Below are 21361 nucleotides of genomic sequence, written 5' to 3'. Positions count from 1 at the left end.
TACCTGGCACCATCAATTTCTACATGCTTATTAATTGATTTTCCCATGTAAGGAAACTTAAAACAAATTTAGGCTGTTTACTATTATGAGCAGTTATATTTGTATAATGAAATAGATTGTTTTGTGGAGATGTTTTGTATTAATTCTCTAATAGGTCCCTTTTATTAAATGGTCCAATAAACTAGGATTTATTGGAGGTTGACCATAAGAACACTAATAACTAATCGAAAATGATTCTTTGCATATTAAGATAATTTTTTTTAAAGATGAAAGAAGAACCAGGGAGAAGTTGAAAAAAATCTGGTACATATTTACTTGCTTTGAATAATGCAGTGGAATTACATACCACATTGGACATTAAAAAGAAGGCTTACATGATTTTTTCAAAGAGCCTTCTCAAGGCACCTTTCACCTCTTTGTTCCTCAGACTGTAGATCAAGGGGTTGAGCATGGGGATGACCAGAGTGTAAAACAGAGAGGCCACTTTGTCTGTATCAAAAGAATGGGTATTTGGGGGCTGCAGATAGATGAAGAGAAGTGTCCCATAGAATATAACCACCCCAGTGAGATGAGAGCCAAAGGTAGAAAAAGCTTTGTGCCTGCCCTCAGAAGAGTTCATCCTGAGGATGGTCATAAGAATGAACATGTAGGAGATAAGGATAATAAGAAGGGAAGAAACAAAATTAAATGCAGCAAAGATCATAATGATGAGTTCAATCTCACTTGCGTCTGAGCAGGTAATGGACAATAGGGGAGCACCATCACAGTAAAAGTGTCGTATTATATTTGATTTGCAGAAAGATAATTTAAAAAGCTTTATTGTGACCAGTATGGATACCATGGTGCTATAGAGGTATGAGACAGCCACCAAGAGCCAACATACCATGTCTGACATGATGACCATATAGAAGAGAGGCTCACAGATAGCAACATAACGGTCATATGCCATGGCTGAGAGGATAAAAAGTTCACTGGCAATAAATGCCACATAGAAAACTAGCTGTATTGCACATCCATAATAAGAAATGATATTTTTCTCCTCTATGAATCCAACTAGCATTTTTGGCCCAATAGCTGTGGAATAGCCAAGATCAACAAATGCCAGATGCTGAGGAAGAAGTACATGGGGGTCTTGAGGTGGGAATCCACACTGGTCAGGATGATCAGGCCCAGGTTCCCCACAACTATGGCCATGTAGTTGAGAAAAAACACAACAAAGAGGGGGCCCTGCAGCTCAGGACGATTTGTGATGCCCATGAGAATGAATTCAGTCACCTGGCTTCCTGTGGTTTCATTCAGGCTGGTCATTTCTTCCATCCAAGGGGCATATTCTGAGAAGAAAAAAAAAGAAACCTTCTTTGAGTACTGTTTGCATAGATAACTAGACAGTTAATAGGTAGAAATATGTTAGATAAAGACGAGTAGGAATTTTCCCCCTCAATTACAATGTAATTTTATCCATTTTGATGCCATGTGGTGAATTCACTCACACTGAATAATATCACATTATGTCATTTGATATAATGTCACATCATGTCATATCATTTCATATCATATCAATATCCTGTCAAAAAGGGGATAGTGAATTTGGTTTTATTCTACAAAATAGTAAAGTATGAAACTACTTTTCTCCAAGTGATGGGGCAGGACAATATTATTGATATGTTTTAATATACCTTAACTAGTTAGTGGGTCAAAAGATTATAATAGGATACTAATGTAGGACATAGCTTATAAGATCACCTTATGAAGGAATTTTGATGAAGTAGGTATTAAGTTTACTTTTAACCTAAGTCAAGATGGGATAAATAACATATCCACCATGATTCCAAAAGTCCTCTGCTAGTCATGAAGTCTTCTGGTTGTTGGGTCATTGTCTATGATGATCATTTGAAAAGTGATGGCTAATGCCAAGTGATGGAATTTTCTTTTGAAGAGTGCCCTAAGCCATTGAAGGTAAAGGTCCAGGATCAATCACAACCTTTGCCTCATGCAGTCATTAATTGTATGATATTTACTCAACCTCTATAGTTCCCCTTCCCTTTGCCTTATCAGAGAGAAGATATTGTCCTATCTGGATTATGAAGAAGAACTAGGCAACAATTTTGGTGTTTTTTTAATGTATATTATTCTAAGAGACATGAAATAACATTTAAAAAAGTGTTTCTTGTTCAGATGATGACCAATTACATAGCATTGACTCAAAGATTACTCTCATCTCAAATGTTATTAGTGACCAATATCCCTTGACAAAAATTATTTGATTTCTCTGCAGAAAAGTTTCTATGACAACTGTAACAGTTAGGAACTGTCATTTGATGGCTTTCCTAGAATGGTTTTATACCATTTCAATTTGACAGAATTCTGCCCAAGGGCACATAATTCTCCTACTCACCTCATTAATGGGCATAGTGATCAACTTTTTGACTGAGATTTTTGGACTCCATATTTTTGATGCCTTCTACACTGGAAGTTCACAAACAATGAATAATGTTACCTGCTTATCTGGATGGTTGAGTCTTCTGTAGCTTGTTCATCTAATCTGTACTGCCAGCCACTAGAGTCAGACTTTATGCCTTTCTATGTCCCCAGGAGGCCATGTCCCTGAAGCAAGAGAGATGCTTCATTAATTTGGTATGAACACATCATGGAAATTGCCCAGACAGCAATAAGTTAAAAACTTCAGTAGTCTTCCTAATTTCACGGAACATTTTTTATGTTCTAGGTGTCTGTTTGTGAGTGATATGCCATGGTTGCATCATGCCCACAGATAGAGATTTTGCCTTTTCGGATGTACCTCTAGGACAGATGGGTACATGGATTTATTGTTGGCCAACAAAAATAAGCTAGAGTAGATGAGCAGGCTGGATTGCCTTTAGAGAATTATAATGTCTTTTAGAAGGAACTAAGTGGTGTAGTGGATAGAGAACTAGTCCTGAAGTGAGGAAGAACTGATTTCTAATCTACCCTCATGCACTAGCTCTTTGACTTTTGACAAGTAACACAACATCTTTCTGCACATTTTTATTTCTGGTAAAATTGGGCTAATAAGAATATCAATGTGCCAGGATTTTTGTGAGGATCAAATGAAATTTTTATCAAGTAGCTAAGTGTCCTAGTAATTTTGTCTCTCTACCTGGAGTCAGAAGTTCTTTCAGATACTTGAGTCCTGTGATCCTAATCACGTATCATTTGCCATTAAATTTTTGTCTGCTTCAATTTCTTAGTCTTTCAAAAGGAGATAATTGAACTTCTTAGTCATATTGTTTTAAGGATCAAATATTAATTGTAAAGTTTATAATTTTTTTATTATTTTTTTTCTGATTCTGATTATTGAAAGAAAAATCAGGTGTCCAGACAAGTGCGTCCCATATGTATTAAAGCATCATTTTCCTTAGTCCTGTTTAAGAATGCATGATAGCAAAATAATTGCATGTTCTACCTATGGTATTGGAAAGCATTGAGTTTTAATGAGGATTTAAATGTTAGCTAAGTACTGCCTTCAATTCTGCAGAGAACTCTATTTAACAATGCTGTTTCAGATTTTAGGTTTGACCAGTAAATTAATACTCTCCAATACATAGATGCCTATCAATTTCCCTTAAAGAAAAAAAAAATTGTGGTCCATCTGGCCACTTCCAACAGTAATGAAAATTGTTTTTTTCCAATTTGTAAATTATTTACTTTAACAATTACTGCAATTTGTTTTAGAGTGTTTGAACTGTGCATATAGAATTGCATTAATATCTAATGCAACTTAGTTGAAGCAATAACTGATGAGTCTAATGACGCCATTAGGTGGTCAGTGTAATAATGTCATCACCATCCATCCACACATATTTACTGGGCTTGTCCAGTGTGCCCATCCTTGTTGAATCTCTATTCAGAGAACTGGCTGCCTCTTTAGAGAAACAGTACCCTCTCTGCATCTCAGTTATTTGCTACCTATAATTGGTAATGAAAGAAAATCATGTGATGAGTAGTGCATAGTGGATGGAAGGCTGGCTTTAAATCATGAATGTCTGAGCTCAAGTCCCAGCTCTGCTGCAGAACACCACATCCTTTTTGTTTTTTTTTTCCCATCTCTATATTCATTCATTTCTTCATTTTTTTAATCTTTGTAAGTCCAGTGCCTATCACAGTTTGTATGATAGAATGCTTGCTTCTTGTAAATTGCTTGTTAGGCAACCATACTTGTTGTAAGCACCTGATCTTGTTCTCTTCCATTTTTGTTTCATGATTGGCCTTTTATATTTAGGTCATAAATCCATTCTACATTTCTTACGCAATATGTTTGATAAAGATGATGATAATGATAATTATAGCCATTTAAATAATATTTAATCTATGATAGGCAATGTGCTAAGCACTTTACAATTATTATTACATTTGATGTTCACACCAATTCTGGAAGGTAGGTCCTATAACTTTCTGTATTTTACTCATAAGGAAACTGAGGGAGAGGTTAAAAGACTTCTGAGTGTGACACAGCTCTTAAGCATTTTCAGGATGAATTTTAACTCAGGTTTTTGTGACCCCTGGCCTGGTGTTCTATCCTCTATGTCACCCAGCTGTCCCCTCATAAGGTATTAGTCTACACTCATTTTCTTCCAAGCTGCTTTGCATTGCTCCCTGTACATTTTTTTTTAAATGAGTTCTTATCCAAGAAATTATTTTTTTTATTTTATTGAACGGTAGGATGTCAAGTTCAATAATTCCTTATTATTGCATGTGCACAGTGTTTAAATGTGTTTTTTCTTTAATTCTTTAACCAATAGTGAATAATCTTGATGATTTTGACATTTTGGGGAAAAAATGAAGAACCATTCACGTAGTCCTTTCTGTTCCTCTCCCATTACGCCATTGGTAACATTACAGGAATACAAACACTCCTGTCTACCACCTCCACAGCCATCTGTACATACTAATAAAGACCGTGGTGGAAATAACCCATTCAACAAGAGAATGTATTCTAGATTATAGATACTTTTACTTGACTGATAATTACTTCCTCAATTATGTCTTGCTTTTCAAAAACAAGCTTGGTCTCAGGATATCAATAATGACTGTCTTGCAAAACAAAAAAGAGGGGGGGAAGCATGGCTAGAAATATTTTTTTTGCTACCTAAACTTGTACTGAGTTCCATAATTTGTTTAAAAAAAGTGGTTAACTTTTTGCACATGAACCTTTGTCAATTTTACTAATTCAAAGGCATTTAAATAATCATTTCTCAAGTATGTATTTAGCATTGAAATTTGATTTCAGATTATAAGTTGTCTTCAAATATATGTCTTTAATATTATCCTTGATAATTTTAGGTCCAACATATTATTTTGTCACAGACCTGTATGTAAGTTATGCATATTTTGCCATCTTGGTATTGTTAGACACTGGGCAGACATGACTCACTATCATCTCTGTGCTATAACTAATCCTATGACTGGTATTGGCCCTTTTGTGGAATTCCTTATGCTACTGTGCACAAAACATCTTCCTATATGAAAGCTGACTTTTAAACTTCAAGTTCAATATTCCCAGTTTATTGCTAATGTAGAATTTTTGAATGCCTTTTATAATTTTAAGTAGCATTGAATGACCTTGATGATGTTGACCCTCTGGAAACATGATGAATTGTTCATATATACCTTCCCATTCTGCTTGCCCTGTGGATTAGATTAAAAGAAGGAAGACCCTCATGACCACCACCTCCAATCCCAAGTCATTCATATAGAGGAGAGAATCTGCCCAAGAAGAGAATGAGTCCTAGATTATAGTTGTGGCCACCTGACTGATCACTAATTCCTCAAATATGCTGTGCTCCTCTAAAAGTAGCTTGGTCTCAGGACACCAGGAATGTCTCTCTTGGGAGAAGGAGGAGGAGGAGGAGGAGGAGGAGGAGGAGGAGGAGGAGAAGAAGAAGAAGAAGAAAAAGAAGAAGAAGAAGAAGAAGAAGAAGAAGAAGAAGAAGAAGAAGAGAAGAAGAAGAAGAAGAAGGAGAAGAAGAAGGAGGAGGAGGAGGAGGAGGAGGAGGGAGGAGAAGGAGAAGGAGGAGGAGGAAAAGAAGGAGGAGGAAAAGAATAAGGAGGAGGGAGGAGGAGGAAAAGAAGGAGGAGGAGGAGGAGGAGAAGGAGGGAGGAGGAGGAGAAGGAAGCAAGACTATAATTTTTTTTGTTGGCCAAACTTACCGTGAGCTCTATATTTCATAAAAAGCACTTTATTTTTGTAGATGAAGGCTATTTAAAAGTGTTTTGAAAGTACTAATTTCTCAAATGTCTTTATCAATAAATTTTGGCTTTACATTATAAATTATCTTCAAGTACATGCCATTGATTTTATTCTTGATAATTTTGGGTCCAAAATAATATTTTGTCACAGATGCATGTAGGAATCATGAATATGTTGCCATTTTGATACTGGTAGACACTGGACACAGATGACTCATTATCATCTCTCTGCTGTCTCTTATCCCATGATTGACATTGGCCCCTCTGATCCTGAATAAAAATTTCTGGGGATATGGTATTCCTTTGTGATACTCTTCACAATCCCAAGTGAATCTCAGATTTTGGTACAGAACCATTCCTAGGATTCCAAGTACAGACTTCCGTCACAATGGCATATCATCATAATGATCTTAAGGAAACCCACTACAAAAATTGCATGCTGCCACACTACCCTAGCTGTTGCATCTTCTTTTTTTCCTTCTATTTTATTAATTTATTTTGATTTATCAACAATCACTTCCATAATATTTTGAGTGCATCTTCTTCAGCCACAATAATTAGTCCTCTCCCATGCTTCAGTTCCAACATTTTAAACAATAGTTTGGGTACGTTTTCCAAATAGAACATGTCCTCTTTAATGAACAGATTTTAAACTCCTTTTTGTCCATTTATTATCTTCCCATTTTTATTACACAGTAAGTCTCTCAGAGTCATTGGCTTTCTAAGGGATTTTGGGAGATGAGAGAATCATCTATGAGGAATCTAAGCAGCCTCTACAAAAAGGGCCGATCTTATACTTCTAGGGCGTCATTGAGTTCCCAGTTTTGAAAGTAATTGAAAGCAAATGGCAGTAGGCTTGAGAGACCTTTCTCATTGTTTAGGTGTTGAAAGAGTTATTAAGTCTGAATTATGTCTTCAATTCATATATACCTGACATTCCTTTAGGTTGATAATGATGTATTCACTTTTATCTGGAATTACAGATTATAATTACACCTCACTAATTGCTCATGACTACTAAATATGGATAATTAGGAAAAATATATTCTATATAAAATTTCAAAAACCATCACATACTCACAATTTCTCCAGTATATAGCAAGGTCTAATTGGTTTAGGCATTGAAAATTATCTTGGAGGAAGCTCCAATTATATATTCCCAGGACATGGTAGAGTTTGTGTATTAATACCATATGACCAAATCAGATAGCAGCTTCATGTTAGAGTCCACAACTTCACTGGCATAGCTCAGTGAGAAGCACATTCAGTTCAGTACACATTCAGGGTCAATTCAGGGACACATCAAAGTCAAATTGTTTATTTCTTGTACGTGAAAATGTTATCAGTATTCTTATGACTTTCATAATTGTTTTGTTTAAAAGAAAGCCTTAGGCTGAGCTGGGTATAATGGGCTGATTAAAAAAAAATAATACTGTACAGGAAGAGATGAAAAGGAGCGAGTGGAGAGTAGGACATGTTAGAATCTTACTCTCATTTGGAATGGGTTAAAAAGGACATCTGAATCTAGAAAGAATGAAGAGGGAAAAGTTATAGGGCAAGGGTGATGAGAAGGAAGGGACTTTCAGAGGAGTGGGTAGATAAAGGAATAAGAGGACTAGGTACCAGGTAGAAGTAAAGGAGAGTGGTTAGGAAGGATAGGGTAAATAGGGTCAGAAGGATAGTAAGGAAAAATAGGAAGAAAATACACAAGTAATTTTTGTTTAGAATGTGAATGGAAGGAATTTACCCCCTCCAAAAAATGGATAGCAGATTAAAAATTAGAAATCAATAGCATGCTGTTTCAGGAAACACTATAAAGATAAGTGATACACAGAAAGAAAAAATAAAGAGCAAGAGAAGAATTTATTATGTAAAAAAAAAAGCAGGGGTAGTAATCATGATCTCAGACACAGACAAAGCTAACATCGATTTAATCAAAAGAGGAAAATAGATAAACTTCACTATGTATCAATATTGTTTTAGCCCAATTAAAATAGTTAGGCAGCTCAATATACCTCAGAGTATACCTGCCAACAACAACAACAACAACAACAGAGGAACTAAATGAACATAAAAATGATGCACTTTTTCTACAAACAAAACCAGATGTATACAATTGAAGCAATATTCATTACTCATGAGTAAGTAAAGACAATATAAATACGACAATTTTATCTAACTCATCTATTTACTTAATAGTATCCCAATTAAATTAAATTATCTTATTAAGTTAGAAAAAAATAATAACAAAGTTCTTTTGGAATACGAAAGGTCAGTAATTTCCAAGAAACCAAGGAAAACATAAAGGAAAAAGATTGAGTAGTATCAGACCTTAAACTATAAGATGAAAGCATTGTTGGAGTGTGAAATGGATAATTTATATTATTTTAAAATAAAATAATATGATTTAAATAAATCCAATGTAGCCAAGAATAAAAGAAATGCAGAAAAGTGGGGAGAAAACTTTCATCTACAATCTCTCAACTATGATGTAAGTGGGTGGGAATATTGCTATGGTGTGGGAAATGATGAACTGATTGATATAGAAAAATAAGGAAAGATTTGGATTTAGGAAAGAAGATACTATTCACATTCAGAGAAAGAGATGATAAGTGGAAATATTCATAGTATGTGTAAGAGTCGTTATGTGTGTCTATGAGTGTCAGTGTGTGTGTGTGTATATATATATATATATATATATATATATATATATATACATACACACATGCATACATACATACATACATAAATACATAAATACATACATAAATGTTTAATTGTAGTTTTATTTAGGTTAGAGGGTGGGATGAGGAGGGAGAGGAAAAATAGAGCAAAAAGTGCACAGCAGAAAAAGACAACCTACAAGGAAGCAAAGAATACTGTGTAGTTTTGAAAACAATAGGTAGTATTTATTACATAGCTTTTCTTGAAATGGAATTTTATGATTTTATATTCAATCCTCTCTTACCTTCTACTGTCTACATTACAATGTTCTTTTTTTTTCTTTTCCCATTTTGTATTTAGGTTTAAAATTATTTTTTAAAAAGAGCATGAAATGTGAGCGCTAGTTGTAGACTCTATGCTGTTAGCACAAAGAATTGTAGAATTTTAAGTAAAATAGCACTTAAAATGTATGTCATCTTATCTCAAATTTTATAAATGGGTAGGATTCAGAGAAGATAAACTTATTTCCCAGAATATAACAGGTCACAAGTAATAGAATTTTTTTTTAAACCCAGGTACTTTAACCACACAGAATGGCCCAAAAGTCTAATTTACTTTAAGTTTTAGAAAACCATATCTACCCTAAGATTTTGGGACCCCCTGTATAACTCAGTGTCCTTTCCATCATAGCACAAAAATGAAAGCAAAATCTGGGACTGAAGCTGGGGGAAGAGATAGAAGTTTTCTTCAAGAATTTGAACAATTATTATAAAGAAGAGGGAATCAACTTATTGTACTTCACAGAGAAGACCAGGAGAATGTCTGGCAGACAGAGATGGGAAATTTAGGTTGTGATAAGGATAAACTTCTTCACAATAAGAGGTATTCAAAAAGATTGGATTCTCGGCTGAATGGTGTGGCTCTCATGTATATGTTATTTTCCTTCATGAAATGTAAGTTCACTGATGGCAAGAACTATTTTTTTTAAATTTATCTGTGTAGGCCCAGTGCCTAGAATAGTACCTGGAGCCAGCATTTTCTAAATGCTTGATAATTGATTTTCCCAGGCAAGGAAACTTCCCAGGAAAGGAAAGTTAGACTTTAACTATGTAGTATATAATGAAATAGATTGTTTTATACTAATATTTTGTATTAAACTTCTAATATGCTTCTTTAATTAAATGGTCCACTAATCTAGGATTTATTGCAGGTTGACCACTAAAACACACACAACCACCAACAAATCAAAAATCATTCTCTGACTACATATTAAGAGAAATGTTTCCCTCTAAAAGACAAGAGAATAATTAAGGGAAAGTTGAAAGAAGTCTAGCATATACTTACTTGCTTCTAATAATGAAACGGAATCATACACTACATTGGCCATTGAAATGAAGGCTTATATGCTTTTTTTAAAGAGCCTCCTCAAGGCACCTTTCACCTCTTTATTCCTCAAACTGTAGATCAAGGGGTTGAGCATGGGGATGACCAGGGTGTAAAACACAGAGGCTATTTTGTCTTTCTCAAAGGAATGGCTAGATTGGGGCTGCAGATAGATGAAGAGAAGTGTCCCATAGAATATAACTACACCAGTGAGGTGAGAGCCCAAAGTGGAGAAGGCTTTGTGCCTGCCCTTAGAAGAGTTCATCCTGAGGATGGTCACAAGAATGAACACGTAGGAGATAAGTATAATCAAGAGGGAAGAAATAAAATTAAGTACAGCAAAGATAATAATGATTACTTCAATCTTACTTGTGTCTGAGCATGTAATGGACAATAGGGGAGCACCATCACAGTAGAAGTGTTTTATTACATTTGATTTGCAGAAAGATAATTTAAAAAGCTTTATTGCGACCAGTGTGGATACCATGGTGCTATAGAGGTATGAGACAGCCACCAAGAGCCAACATATGATGTCTGACATGATGACCGTGTAGAGGAGGGGCTTACAGATAGCCACATAGCGGTCATAGGCCATGGCTGACAGGATAAAAAGTTCACTGGTAACAAATATCACATAGAACACTAGCTGCATTGCACATCCGTTATAAGAAATGATATTTTTCTCCTCTATGAAACCAACTAACATTTTTGGCCCAATAGCTGTGGAATAGCCAAGATCAACAAATGCCAGATGCCTGAGAAAGAAGTACATGGGGGTTTGGAGGTGGGAATCCACACTGGTCAGGATGATCAGGCCCATGTTCCCAACAACTATGGCCATGTAATTAAATAAAAACACAATAAAGAGGGGGCCCTGCAGTTCAGGACGGTTTGTGATGCCCATGAGAATGAAATCAGTCACCTGGATCCCTGGAGTTTCGTTCAGGTTTCTTTTCTTTTCTTCCATCCAAGGAACATAATCTGAGAATAGAAAGAAGCCTTATTTGAATACCATTTTTGTAGGTAACTAGGCAGTGAATGGCTAGAAATGTGTTAGAGATGAGCAGGAATTTTCTCCACAGAATTATCCATTTATATGGAATATTGTGAATTCACTCAAATTAAAATAATATCATATTATATCATTTGATATAATGTCACATCATGCTATACCATTCCATATCACATCAGTAACCTGTCACAAAGAACACAGTGAATGTAATTTTGTTCTACAAAATAGTACATTAGGCCCCTGGGTCTGGAAGCAGACACTACTTTAGTACGTAGAGGGTGCTGGCAGAGCGGAGATGTCACTATAGTATTGCATCGCACTGAAGGAGCCCAGACAGATAGAGAGGACATGTGAATAGCGATCGTGGCCACGCTCTGTCTGGGGCTCCTACCACTCACCAGAGACTAATATTCCCAAAACAAGACTACCACCACTATAGGAAGTGGAAATGCCCTGCAGCCTCTTCATCTTCTCACTCTACTGTTACTCAAGAGGTTGTGTACGTCTACATCTCTACTGTTAAAAGACTCAGTCAAGCCAACAGCAATGCTTCCCTAACCCAGCCTCCTGAGCCTTCTGAGATGGCTGCATCTACTAGTCAGAGGCCAACGTTGAGTCAATGTCTTGACCCACCCACTCTACTTCCACACCTTTAAATTTATTGACATAGAAGTTCCAGAGAAGGTCCCAGACTAATTTTCTACATGTTGAATAAATAATTTGAGAAGGATCTGTATGATTTCATGGGATTGAATGATGTTGGACTTTTTAGTTCAGTGTTTAAACCAGTTGGAACTTCCAAGAACAAGACTGAAGAGAGTTGGCATCCACTTAATTCAAGATCAAAAATTCACTAATTGTGAACAACCGTAGCTCTACTTTAGAATAAAAGGGTAGATTATTTTCTTGATCCAGAAAAAGGGAAAAGGTGTGGAAAAGAGACTTGGTTTCTACTTTGGTTCATTAGCTATAAAATGATTAGATAGCATAAACAGCTTCCATGTTTCTATTTATATGGATGGTGGAAGAAGCATCATCAAGCTTTGGTAGTAAATCCTCCTGGTGTTTCAGCAGTACTAATTTAATGCCTATATACTCTAGATAAGTTTCAAAACATTAAGGTATCAGTATTCTCGGAAGAGATAAATTATTTGCACTGTGGCTTTGGATTTGACACAGCATTTGAATTGTTATATCAGAAATGACATGTGCCAGAGCAATGATGGATTGGAACCTTCCTACAATGAAAGCAAAATGAGCAAAAATGGCTTTCATAATACTCTGTAGAAAACTAGGCATTCCAACTACTTCCTCATCTAACAAAATGTTGAATTTCATTAGCTACCTTGCTTTCCTTAATTCCAAAGATTTTTGAAGAACGCCATCTCTTGAATAACTTTTTAAATGCTGTTATATTTCTGAAATTTCAAATAGCTAACAGTTTTGAAAATGATCTATTGTGAAGGTTGATAATTTCAAAATCTCAAATTGAAGAGGCAAACATGTAAAAGCCAAACAACAAGGTAAATTGAGTATTTGGAATGTAAGGACTGGGAGCTTAATTGCATCATTATAAGTTCACAACATTATTCTATTTCTGTAATCTTTTTTAAAGAAAATCTTTGTGAATCACAGTAGTTACAACTGAGACTTCTCATTCAATATTGTTAGATATAGAACTTGGTATTAAGCCTAACACTGGCCTCATTCAGGGAAGCAGATATTTCTACATTCCTACTTTTAAAAAAATATTAAAAAAAACCCCACTTAATGTTGAAATCTTCTAAAGAAATCCTTTTTTTCTTTTCTTTTCCTTTTTTTTTTTTTTTGGTTCCCATGGTCACATACAGTTGCTTGGATCTGAGATATCCAATGACTAGTATCCTAATTTCATAAAAAAAAGCACAGAAAGCTTTCTGTGCTTTGTAGTCGACCCAGAAACGTCCTAATTCAAGAAGTGTCCCAAGCTACTGTATGTGTGAATGAACACTCCTTTATGCTATATTTTGTATCTTGTACTATGTTTGGGGTTCTTGTATATTGTGTTCATGTCCTCATGCTTCTATTCGTAGTAACTACTCTCATGTTATGGAATTAATTTTCATTGAATACAAACTGTAAATAAAAAGAAATAAACCCAAATGGAAAAAAAAGAATACTTAAATTATGAAACTACTTTTTTTTTTCTAAGTGATGGGACAGGACAATATTATAGATACGTTTTAAAATATTTTAACTAATCAATGGGTCAAAAGATTATAATGGGATACTAATACAGGATGGAGTATGTAAGATCACCTTATGGCACAATTATGGTAAAATACATGTCATGTTTTCTTTGAAGCTAAGTAGAGAAGGAATGGATAACATATCCAACACATTTCCAAAAATCCTTTCCTAGTTGTGTAATCTCCTCATTGTGGGGTCATTGTCTATGACTATCAGTTGCAAAACAATGGCTAATACCAATAGATGGAATTTCCTTTTTAGGAGTGACATAAACCACTGAAAATAAAGGTCTAGTATGTATTGCACTCTCTGACTCATGTAGTCATTAATTGCATGAAATCCAGGGAGACTCCATATAATTATTCACTCTCTGTAGTCTCCCTTCCTTGTGCCTTATTAGAAAGAATTTTTTTTTTCTTTGCATCTGGACTATGAAGGTAACCTAGTCTAACAATGTTTTTAATATATTTTACTCCAAGAGACATGAAAAAAACTTCTCTCACATATTATTAGTGATCAATATTCCTTGATAAAAACTGTTTAATTTCTCTGATTGCAGAAAAGTTTCTGTGATAACTGTCACAGGAACTATCATTTGCTGGCTTTCCTCCAATGATTTTAAATCATTTCAATGTGATTGAATTCATCCCAAGGCCACAAAATTCTCCCATTCAACATCATAATGATCACAGTGATGGAGTTTTTGAACTCAGATTTTTGGATTCCATGGTTGTGATACCTGCTGCCCTAGAAGTTCACACGGAATATTATTACCTGCTTATCTGGAAGGTACAATCTTCTATAACTCGTTCATGTAATCTGTACTGCCAGATGCCAGAGTCAGACTTTATGGCTTTCTCTGTCCCCAAGAGGCCATGTCCCTGAAACAATGGAGATATTTAATTAATAATTAATTAAGTTTGTATGAACATGTCACAGAAATTGCCAGATAGTAACAAGTGAAAAAAGTTCGCTGGTCTACCTAATTTCATGAAGCATTTGTTATGTTCCAGGCTTCTGTTTGTGGTTGATATGCCAAGGAAAAAGGACATCATGCCCACGAAAATTGCACTGACTTCTGCAAGAGAACTGTAGCCAAGAACAGTTAATGTTAACCACTCACACACTAAAAGCCAAGTAGATTAAAGACACCTAGTATCCAGAATATAAGATAAAGTTGAATGGGCAAGATGGAGAGATTGCTCCTTTCAATGCATCTCTAGGACAGATGGGTACAAATGCACTCAGTTCTGGGCTTTGTTGGTAATATCTAGAAATGTCGATGATTTATATGGGTTTATTTTCTAGCCTGCAACTTTGCTAAAGGTTTTTATTATTTCAAGTATCTTTTTCTTGATTTTCTAGGATTATATGTCATCATATCATCTACAAAGAGTGATACTTGTGTTTCTTCTTTGCCTATTCTAATACTTTCAATTTCTTTTTTTGTCTTATTGCTAAAGCTAATATTTCCAGTATGATATTGAATAACAGTGATGATAATGGACATCCTTGTTTCATGCCCGATTTTGTTAAAAATGCTTTTAGCTTGTCCACATTACATATGATGCATAGTCACTTCTTGCATCTCTTAATTAGAAGTTCTGATTTGTTTATCTATTGAACCAGACTGCCCACATTAACTAAGAGGCTCGCCATCATGTTTAAATCATGGAAAGAATGCTAAAGAACTATGGATATATTCAATATGTCAAGGATCAATTGTTTTTTCAAAGTGAGTACTCCCCTCACCAATGCAGATAGTCACCTCTCTATGGTTTCATAGATTATTTAATGACTTGCTTTGGTGAAAAAAGATATCATCTTATCATCCCTACCTCTTCAAACTTTGGCCGACCTTTAGACTATAGACATATAGTCTGCCATAGTGTCTTCCTCAGAACTTTTCAATTTTAATAGCACCTGCCAATTTATAAGCTTAAGGCATAGTGTTTGAGAACCTAGGGTCCACTTTAAGACTACATGCTGCATCAGAGGAAAACTTCAGAGGAGGTTTAGTGACCACATTCGGCACTAAATAAATCTTTGTGGCGTGTAAAATAATCCCAATGTGATTCTGAACAGGCTTATGAAAACATAACAGGAAGGAAGTTATGCCTTGCAATGGTCAAGTGATGGTGTACCAACATTTTAGGAATAAACATTTTTCCTAAACATTTTATTTCATGTGTAAAATAATTTAATATGAGGCCAGGTCACCTAAGATGGAGGCAACTGTGTGGGAAATGCCAGGGACCTGCTTCTGAGAGAAGACCTTACCACATGGGTGTGGATAGCCTCTTTGTGATTACTGTGTAGAAGGAATGGGCTGAGTCTTTAAAACTATCATACTGAAGCAGTCTTGGTGTCCAGGGATAAAAGTTTTCTTTACCCATAACATGGACAGAATTCACTAAGCTGGGTGAAAGAAGGGCTACCTTCTCTTTGTTCTTAGGCCTTATGGACACAAGAAATGGGCTTGCAATTTTCATCATGTTCTATTTGTCTTTTTGCAGTTTTAGGATAGGGAGCTGAGTCTCAGACTTGTGAACTCAAGCCATGGGGACTTTGGAGCCAGAATTCAAAGCTATATATTACTTCTAGTTCAGCAATGGACCCCTGAGAATCCAGTGTACCAGAATAAAGACCCAAGAAGGGTGGAAGTTGGAACTTAGTGGGGTAGGGTAGGAGGATGATGGGAATTAATGTTATATAAGAATTAGGTTAAGCTGTGAATTTACTCAGCTTTCCTTCCCCAGAAACAGGCAGTGTAGCAGATATTATGTCCCTCAATTATTGGAGGAATAGTATGTGCATACATTTGTTCTTCCTATAACTTTGTAGTAAATATCCATTTGTAAAAGTGAGTGTATGATGTGGTTAAATAGAACTAGAGGTCTTTAGTCAAGGTAGAAATGAGATATCCCTCACCCAAATAAGAGTATCATGGAGTAAGGGTAAAAAGTAACATACCTAGCCTTGAGGAAATGGAGACTAGAGCATTTCCTGTGACACTTGGGAAGTGTATCTCCAAATGCAGATACATCACTTCTTTGGTACTTATTAAAAATGTCTATATTAGCAACTTAAAAAAACGTTTGTTGGATTGGATTGGATTAAATTACATTGAAAAATGTTGACAGCAACAGCCAGAATATTTCCACTTTCAGTTCTAAAGCAAAATAATTTATAATGCTCTCCCATAGAACTTTGATCAATGAAAATGAACACATTCACATTTTTAGCAGTCCCAATAAAGTAGGAATCTCTGTGTAAATCATCTTGGCCTATTATAATGAAATTCCAGAGTAAGTATCAGGTGCCACTGCTATTCACTATGTGGTTTTGTTCAACATAAAGAACCTAAACCTGGGTATTTTGATGTTTGCTTTGGTGGTTGAGGGCATCTGCCCTACTGGCATAACTGTTGAAGAATATTCAAGTCTTAATGACTACCCAAGAGCAGGCAAGCTTCTGTTTTCCAGTTATGTCTCTGTTTACAGAAGCTACACCAATTCTAACTGTGATATGTGTCCTTTCCTTTTTACTCAACAAGAATCAGCTTTCAAACCCATGTCTCAGGCAATCTTTGCCACGGCCCTGAATTTGCTATGAAAGACTGAACTCTACTCGTCTCATCTTGGAAGAATAATTCTACTTCCCACATGAACAGACTCAACAAATTGGCCAGCTAACAATGTGTATTAGGCATAAAATAAACAAAAATGAGAATAATGCTAAGTAGTATTTTGTATAATATTTTAGGTTTGACAAAGTGCTTTACATAGATTATTTTATTTGATCCTCATATAAACTGTCTAAAAGGAAGGTTGTTATTGTCCACATTGCAAAAAAATGAGAAAACTAAGGCTGAGAAAAGTTAAGTGATTTGATCAGGGTCTTATATTTATTAATTATCTGATCCAGGATTTGAACTCAAGTCTTTGATACTGAAAGGCCATTATTAAATCATTCACTATACCACCTTGCTTCCCATGAAAAAAATAATAAAATACTGTATTCCTTTAAGCCCACAACCTTTCGTAGGTACACAAAAAAGTCCCAAACAATCCATAATTGTCTGCACTCAGGAGTTATGGATATGCACGGTTTGATCAATCAATCAATAGACAAGAATTTGTTATGTGTTTATTATGTGCTGGCCATTGTGCTAGGCTCTGTGAGTATAAAAAAGGAAAAAACAAAACATAAAAACAATCCTTGCCCTCAAGAAGCGTAAATACTAATAGAGGAGACAACTCAGAAATAGATGGGTTCCAATAACACTTATACATGATAGAAGGAAGGCAAGTTTCATTGTCCGTAACTGCTTCTTCTGTGATGGGACAAAGTAGTTTAGAATAACAGGATGCTGTGCCAACTGATATTCAATTCATATATCCAAATGGGCAGTCATCAGATAAATGACCCAGGATTTGGCATATCTCCTAACATGGGCATAGAATTCAAAATCTAGTGCAACTCAGTGGCAACTTTGAAATCCTCGGTATTTGGAAGGATAGAAAGAAGATATGCATGTTTCACACATTATTCCTATACTTTCCCTGATACTGCCCAGGTTGTGGGCTTGAACTCACACACACACACACACACACACACACACACACACACCCCTTTCTGTCCTACCCACAACTTTTATGAACTGGGGGTGTCAAAAGAGTTTTTGGACAGCTGGGCAATTCTCCATGTTGAAAGGATTGTTCTATTAATTTTTCAGTTTCTACTTTGTCCAATAAATTATACCATCCTAATAAATTGAATGGCTATGTCCTATGAATGTGTGCATTGTGGTTAGGGGGATGGGATTCAATAGAGAAAGATAAGATAGATGTAGGGTGAAGACAGAAACCCAAATTGATTCTTATTACAAGAAAAATAATAATTCTGACTAACTCTGCATCCTCTCCTAGTATGAATTCAGAATGTGATCAGAATGAGTTTAGATTGCCTAAATTCCCAGAAACTTGCCACTTGGTTGTATAGGAGGTTATTTTAGATGGATGTTAGTCTGATGAGACCATCTGGATGATGCTTGACTATCAATTTGGATATTGCTCTGCTCTGTGTAGATAGAATTTACCTTTCCCTGGGTTTAAGGCCACTTCCCAGGAGCTGAAGTAAGCTTCTACCACAGCTGGAGTATCCCACATCTCAATGGGAATACAACAAAGGCCAACCCAGACCAAAGTTGTTCCATTGCATTAAAAAATAAATAAATCAGAACTTGAAAGGGTCTGATATGTCAATTATTTCACCCCATTGCTATATTAGCATGTCCTACATGCTAACGTATAAAAATTCCCCATGTCTTGTGCTCAGTGCTGAAGCTATATCGGTTAACCATATTAGCCTGACATTCCCAGCTATTTGTAATGTGTGTTTTGGGAGTCACACTTGGCAATTTTCCAAAAGTGCTGATATTTCAGAGAATTTTGAAGAGGAAGGAAAAGGAGGAGGAGGAGAAAAAAGGAGAACCACAAGAAGAATTTATGCTGAGATTTAATGTTTGTAACCTGATCTACCTCTTTAATCTTATTTGAGCCTCACAACGGCCCTATGAAGTAGGTGCTACTATTATCCCCATTTTGGAGATGAGTAAACTGAGCTAAATTACTTACTCACAGACAGCTAGTAAGCATCTGGACAAATTTGAACTCAGTTTTTCCTGACTCCAAGTCCAACACTCTATGTTACTAAGCTAGTGTCAAAAAAGATTTACCTTGGCTTCTGCTGGGAGAAACACATACACACACAACCACACACACACACACACACGTGTGTATGTGTGACAGATTTAATAGAAAAGAAGTTACACTTCTCAATTGCTATTCTATCACAATGTAAGGTCCTTAGGAACAATGTCATTTTCACCACCATTTTCACATAGAAAACAGCATATCAATCTCTTTAATCTAAAGTATGTATGCACCTAATATCAAAGGTTGATGCAAAAGCCTGTACCTTCAGAAAAGTTCAATAAGATTGATTACTAGTAATTCTTAAATAATCATGATAATAATGACTAGCCTTTCTATATGTTTTAAGTTAACAAAGTATTCTTCAAATATAATCTCATTTGATCCTCATAACAATGATTTGAGATAGGTGCTATAATTATGCCCATTTTATAGATGAAGAAATTGTGTCTAAGAGAAGTGGCCCAGGGTCACACACTTAGTAAGTATTGGGGGCTAAATTTGAACTTCAGATTGTCTATCTCCAAGCCCAACACTCTATCCACTTTATCACTTAGCTGTCTAGGTGAAGTTTAACCTCCATTTTCCCCATTACTCCAATATAGCCTTTACTTCTAACATGGAAAAATAATATTATGGGTAAACCTAGTTCTCTCCACAACTTTTTTAACTGCCTCCTTCACATCTTTGTTTCTCAGGCTATAGATGATGGGGTTCAACATGGGAATCACAATGGTGTAAAATACTGACACCACCATGTCATGGCTCAGAGAGTAGCTGGCAGTGGGCCTCAGATACATGAAGAGGATAGTGCCATGGTAGATGGCTACCCCTGTCAGGTGGGAACCACAAGTAGAGAAGACTTTCTTTCTCCCTGAAGCTGAGCGGATCCTCAGAATGGCAGCCAAGATGAAGACATAAGAAACCAGGACAACCAGGATGGTGAAGATTTCAACTGAGCTCACAAAGATGACAAGAAGCAGTTCATTGACATGAGTGTCAGAACAGGAGATGGCCAGGAGTGGAGGGACATCACAGAAGATGTGTTGGATTACATTGGATGCACAAAAGGACAAATTAAATGTAGCCACAGTCTGTAAAATGGCGTGTGTCACACCCCCTACATATGAGCCAATGATGAGAGGCACATAGACGCGAGGAGTCATGATGGCTGTGTAGAGCAGTGGGTTACAGATTGCCATGTAGCGGTCATATGCCATAGCAGCCAAAAGGAAACATTCAGTGGCCCCAAAAGTGATAAAGAGAAGCATCTGGACAACACAACCAACAAAGGAAATGACCTTATCCTGTGCTAGGAAATTTACCAACATCTTAGGTGTGATAACGGAGGAATAGCAAGCATCCAAGAAAGATAAGACACTGAGGAAATGGTACATGGGGGTATGGAGTCGGGAATCAACCACAACTAACACAACTAATCCCAGATTTCCCACTAGGGTAAAGAGATAGATTGCCAGGAACAGCAAGAAGAGGGTGATTTGTAGCTCTAGCTGGTCTGTGAAGCCAATTAGAACAAACATGGTGACCTCGGTGTTATTAGGCATGTTTGCTTTCGTATTTATCCAACTGTGGGGATAGCAAAAGAGTCATAACTGTAAGTGAAATTAGCAGCCTTCTCTTACATTCTAGAAATTCTAAACCTCACGAATGAGTTGTGCTAATATTGAGCTGTTTCCGTTGAAGCCTTTCCTTTTAATAGAAAGTAAACTTCTTGAATCCTCTATGAATGTTCATTCAAAGATTATTTTTAATTGAAAAGATAAACCCATGATCCTTCTTCTAAAACTAAGCAGAATCATGTAATAATATACTATAATTAAATTCTACCAGTAAAAAACTCATCATCCAATGCATAAAACAAAAATATTAAATGTATCCTTTCATATCATAATGCAATAAAAATTATTTGTAATAAAGAGTCATAGAAAGATAAACTAAAAATAATTGGAAACGAAATAATCTAATCCTACAAAAATGATTGCGTCAAACAATAAATCATACAAACCATCAATAATTTCATTCAAGAGAATGACAATAATGAGACAACATACCAAAACTTATGGGATGCAGCGAAAGCAGTTATTAGGGGAAGTTTTATATCTCTAAATTC

General features: G+C 35.9%; 3 protein-coding genes across 3 annotated transcripts; all 3 read right to left on the bottom strand.

The window, feature by feature from the left end:
• Positions 1-289: 289 nt before the first annotated feature.
• On the bottom strand, positions 290-1327 carry LOC110199686 (olfactory receptor 8K3-like). Its single transcript, XM_020974568.2, is given in 2 exon segments — positions 290-1113; positions 1116-1327. Coding segments are annotated over 2 exon segments (945 nt in total). The 5' UTR covers positions 1318-1327; the 3' UTR covers positions 290-370.
• Positions 1328-10288: 8961 nt separating this feature from the next.
• Positions 10289-11260, bottom strand: LOC110199685 (olfactory receptor 8K1-like). The gene has a single exon (XM_020974567.2). The coding sequence runs from the start codon at positions 11237-11239 to the stop codon at positions 10289-10291; it is 951 nt and encodes a 316-aa protein (XP_020830226.1). The 5' UTR covers positions 11240-11260.
• An 8584-nt stretch (positions 11261-19844) lies between these two features.
• Positions 19845-20795, bottom strand: LOC110199564 (olfactory receptor 5T9-like). The gene has a single exon (XM_020974439.1). It carries the CDS (start codon positions 20793-20795, stop codon positions 19845-19847), a length of 951 nt encoding a protein of 316 aa, XP_020830098.1.
• Between the last annotated feature and the right edge of the window lie 566 nt (positions 20796-21361).

Source organism: Phascolarctos cinereus, unplaced genomic scaffold (assembly GCF_003287225.1).
Source record: "Phascolarctos cinereus isolate Bilbo 61053 unplaced genomic scaffold, phaCin_HiC Scaffold_9;HRSCAF=440, whole genome shotgun sequence".
Lineage (NCBI taxonomy): Eukaryota > Metazoa > Chordata > Mammalia > Diprotodontia > Phascolarctidae > Phascolarctos > Phascolarctos cinereus.
This window is presented reverse-complemented; position numbering and strand designations above follow the sequence as displayed.

Excerpts from the sequence above, each read along its gene's own strand:
- LOC110199564 (XM_020974439.1), bottom strand. The coding sequence starts at position 20,795 with ATGCCTAATAACACCGAGGTCACCATGTTTGTTCTAATTGGCTTCACA.
- LOC110199685 (XM_020974567.2), bottom strand. The coding sequence starts at position 11,239 with ATGGAAGAAAAGAAAAGAAACCTGAACGAAACTCCAGGGATCCAGGTG.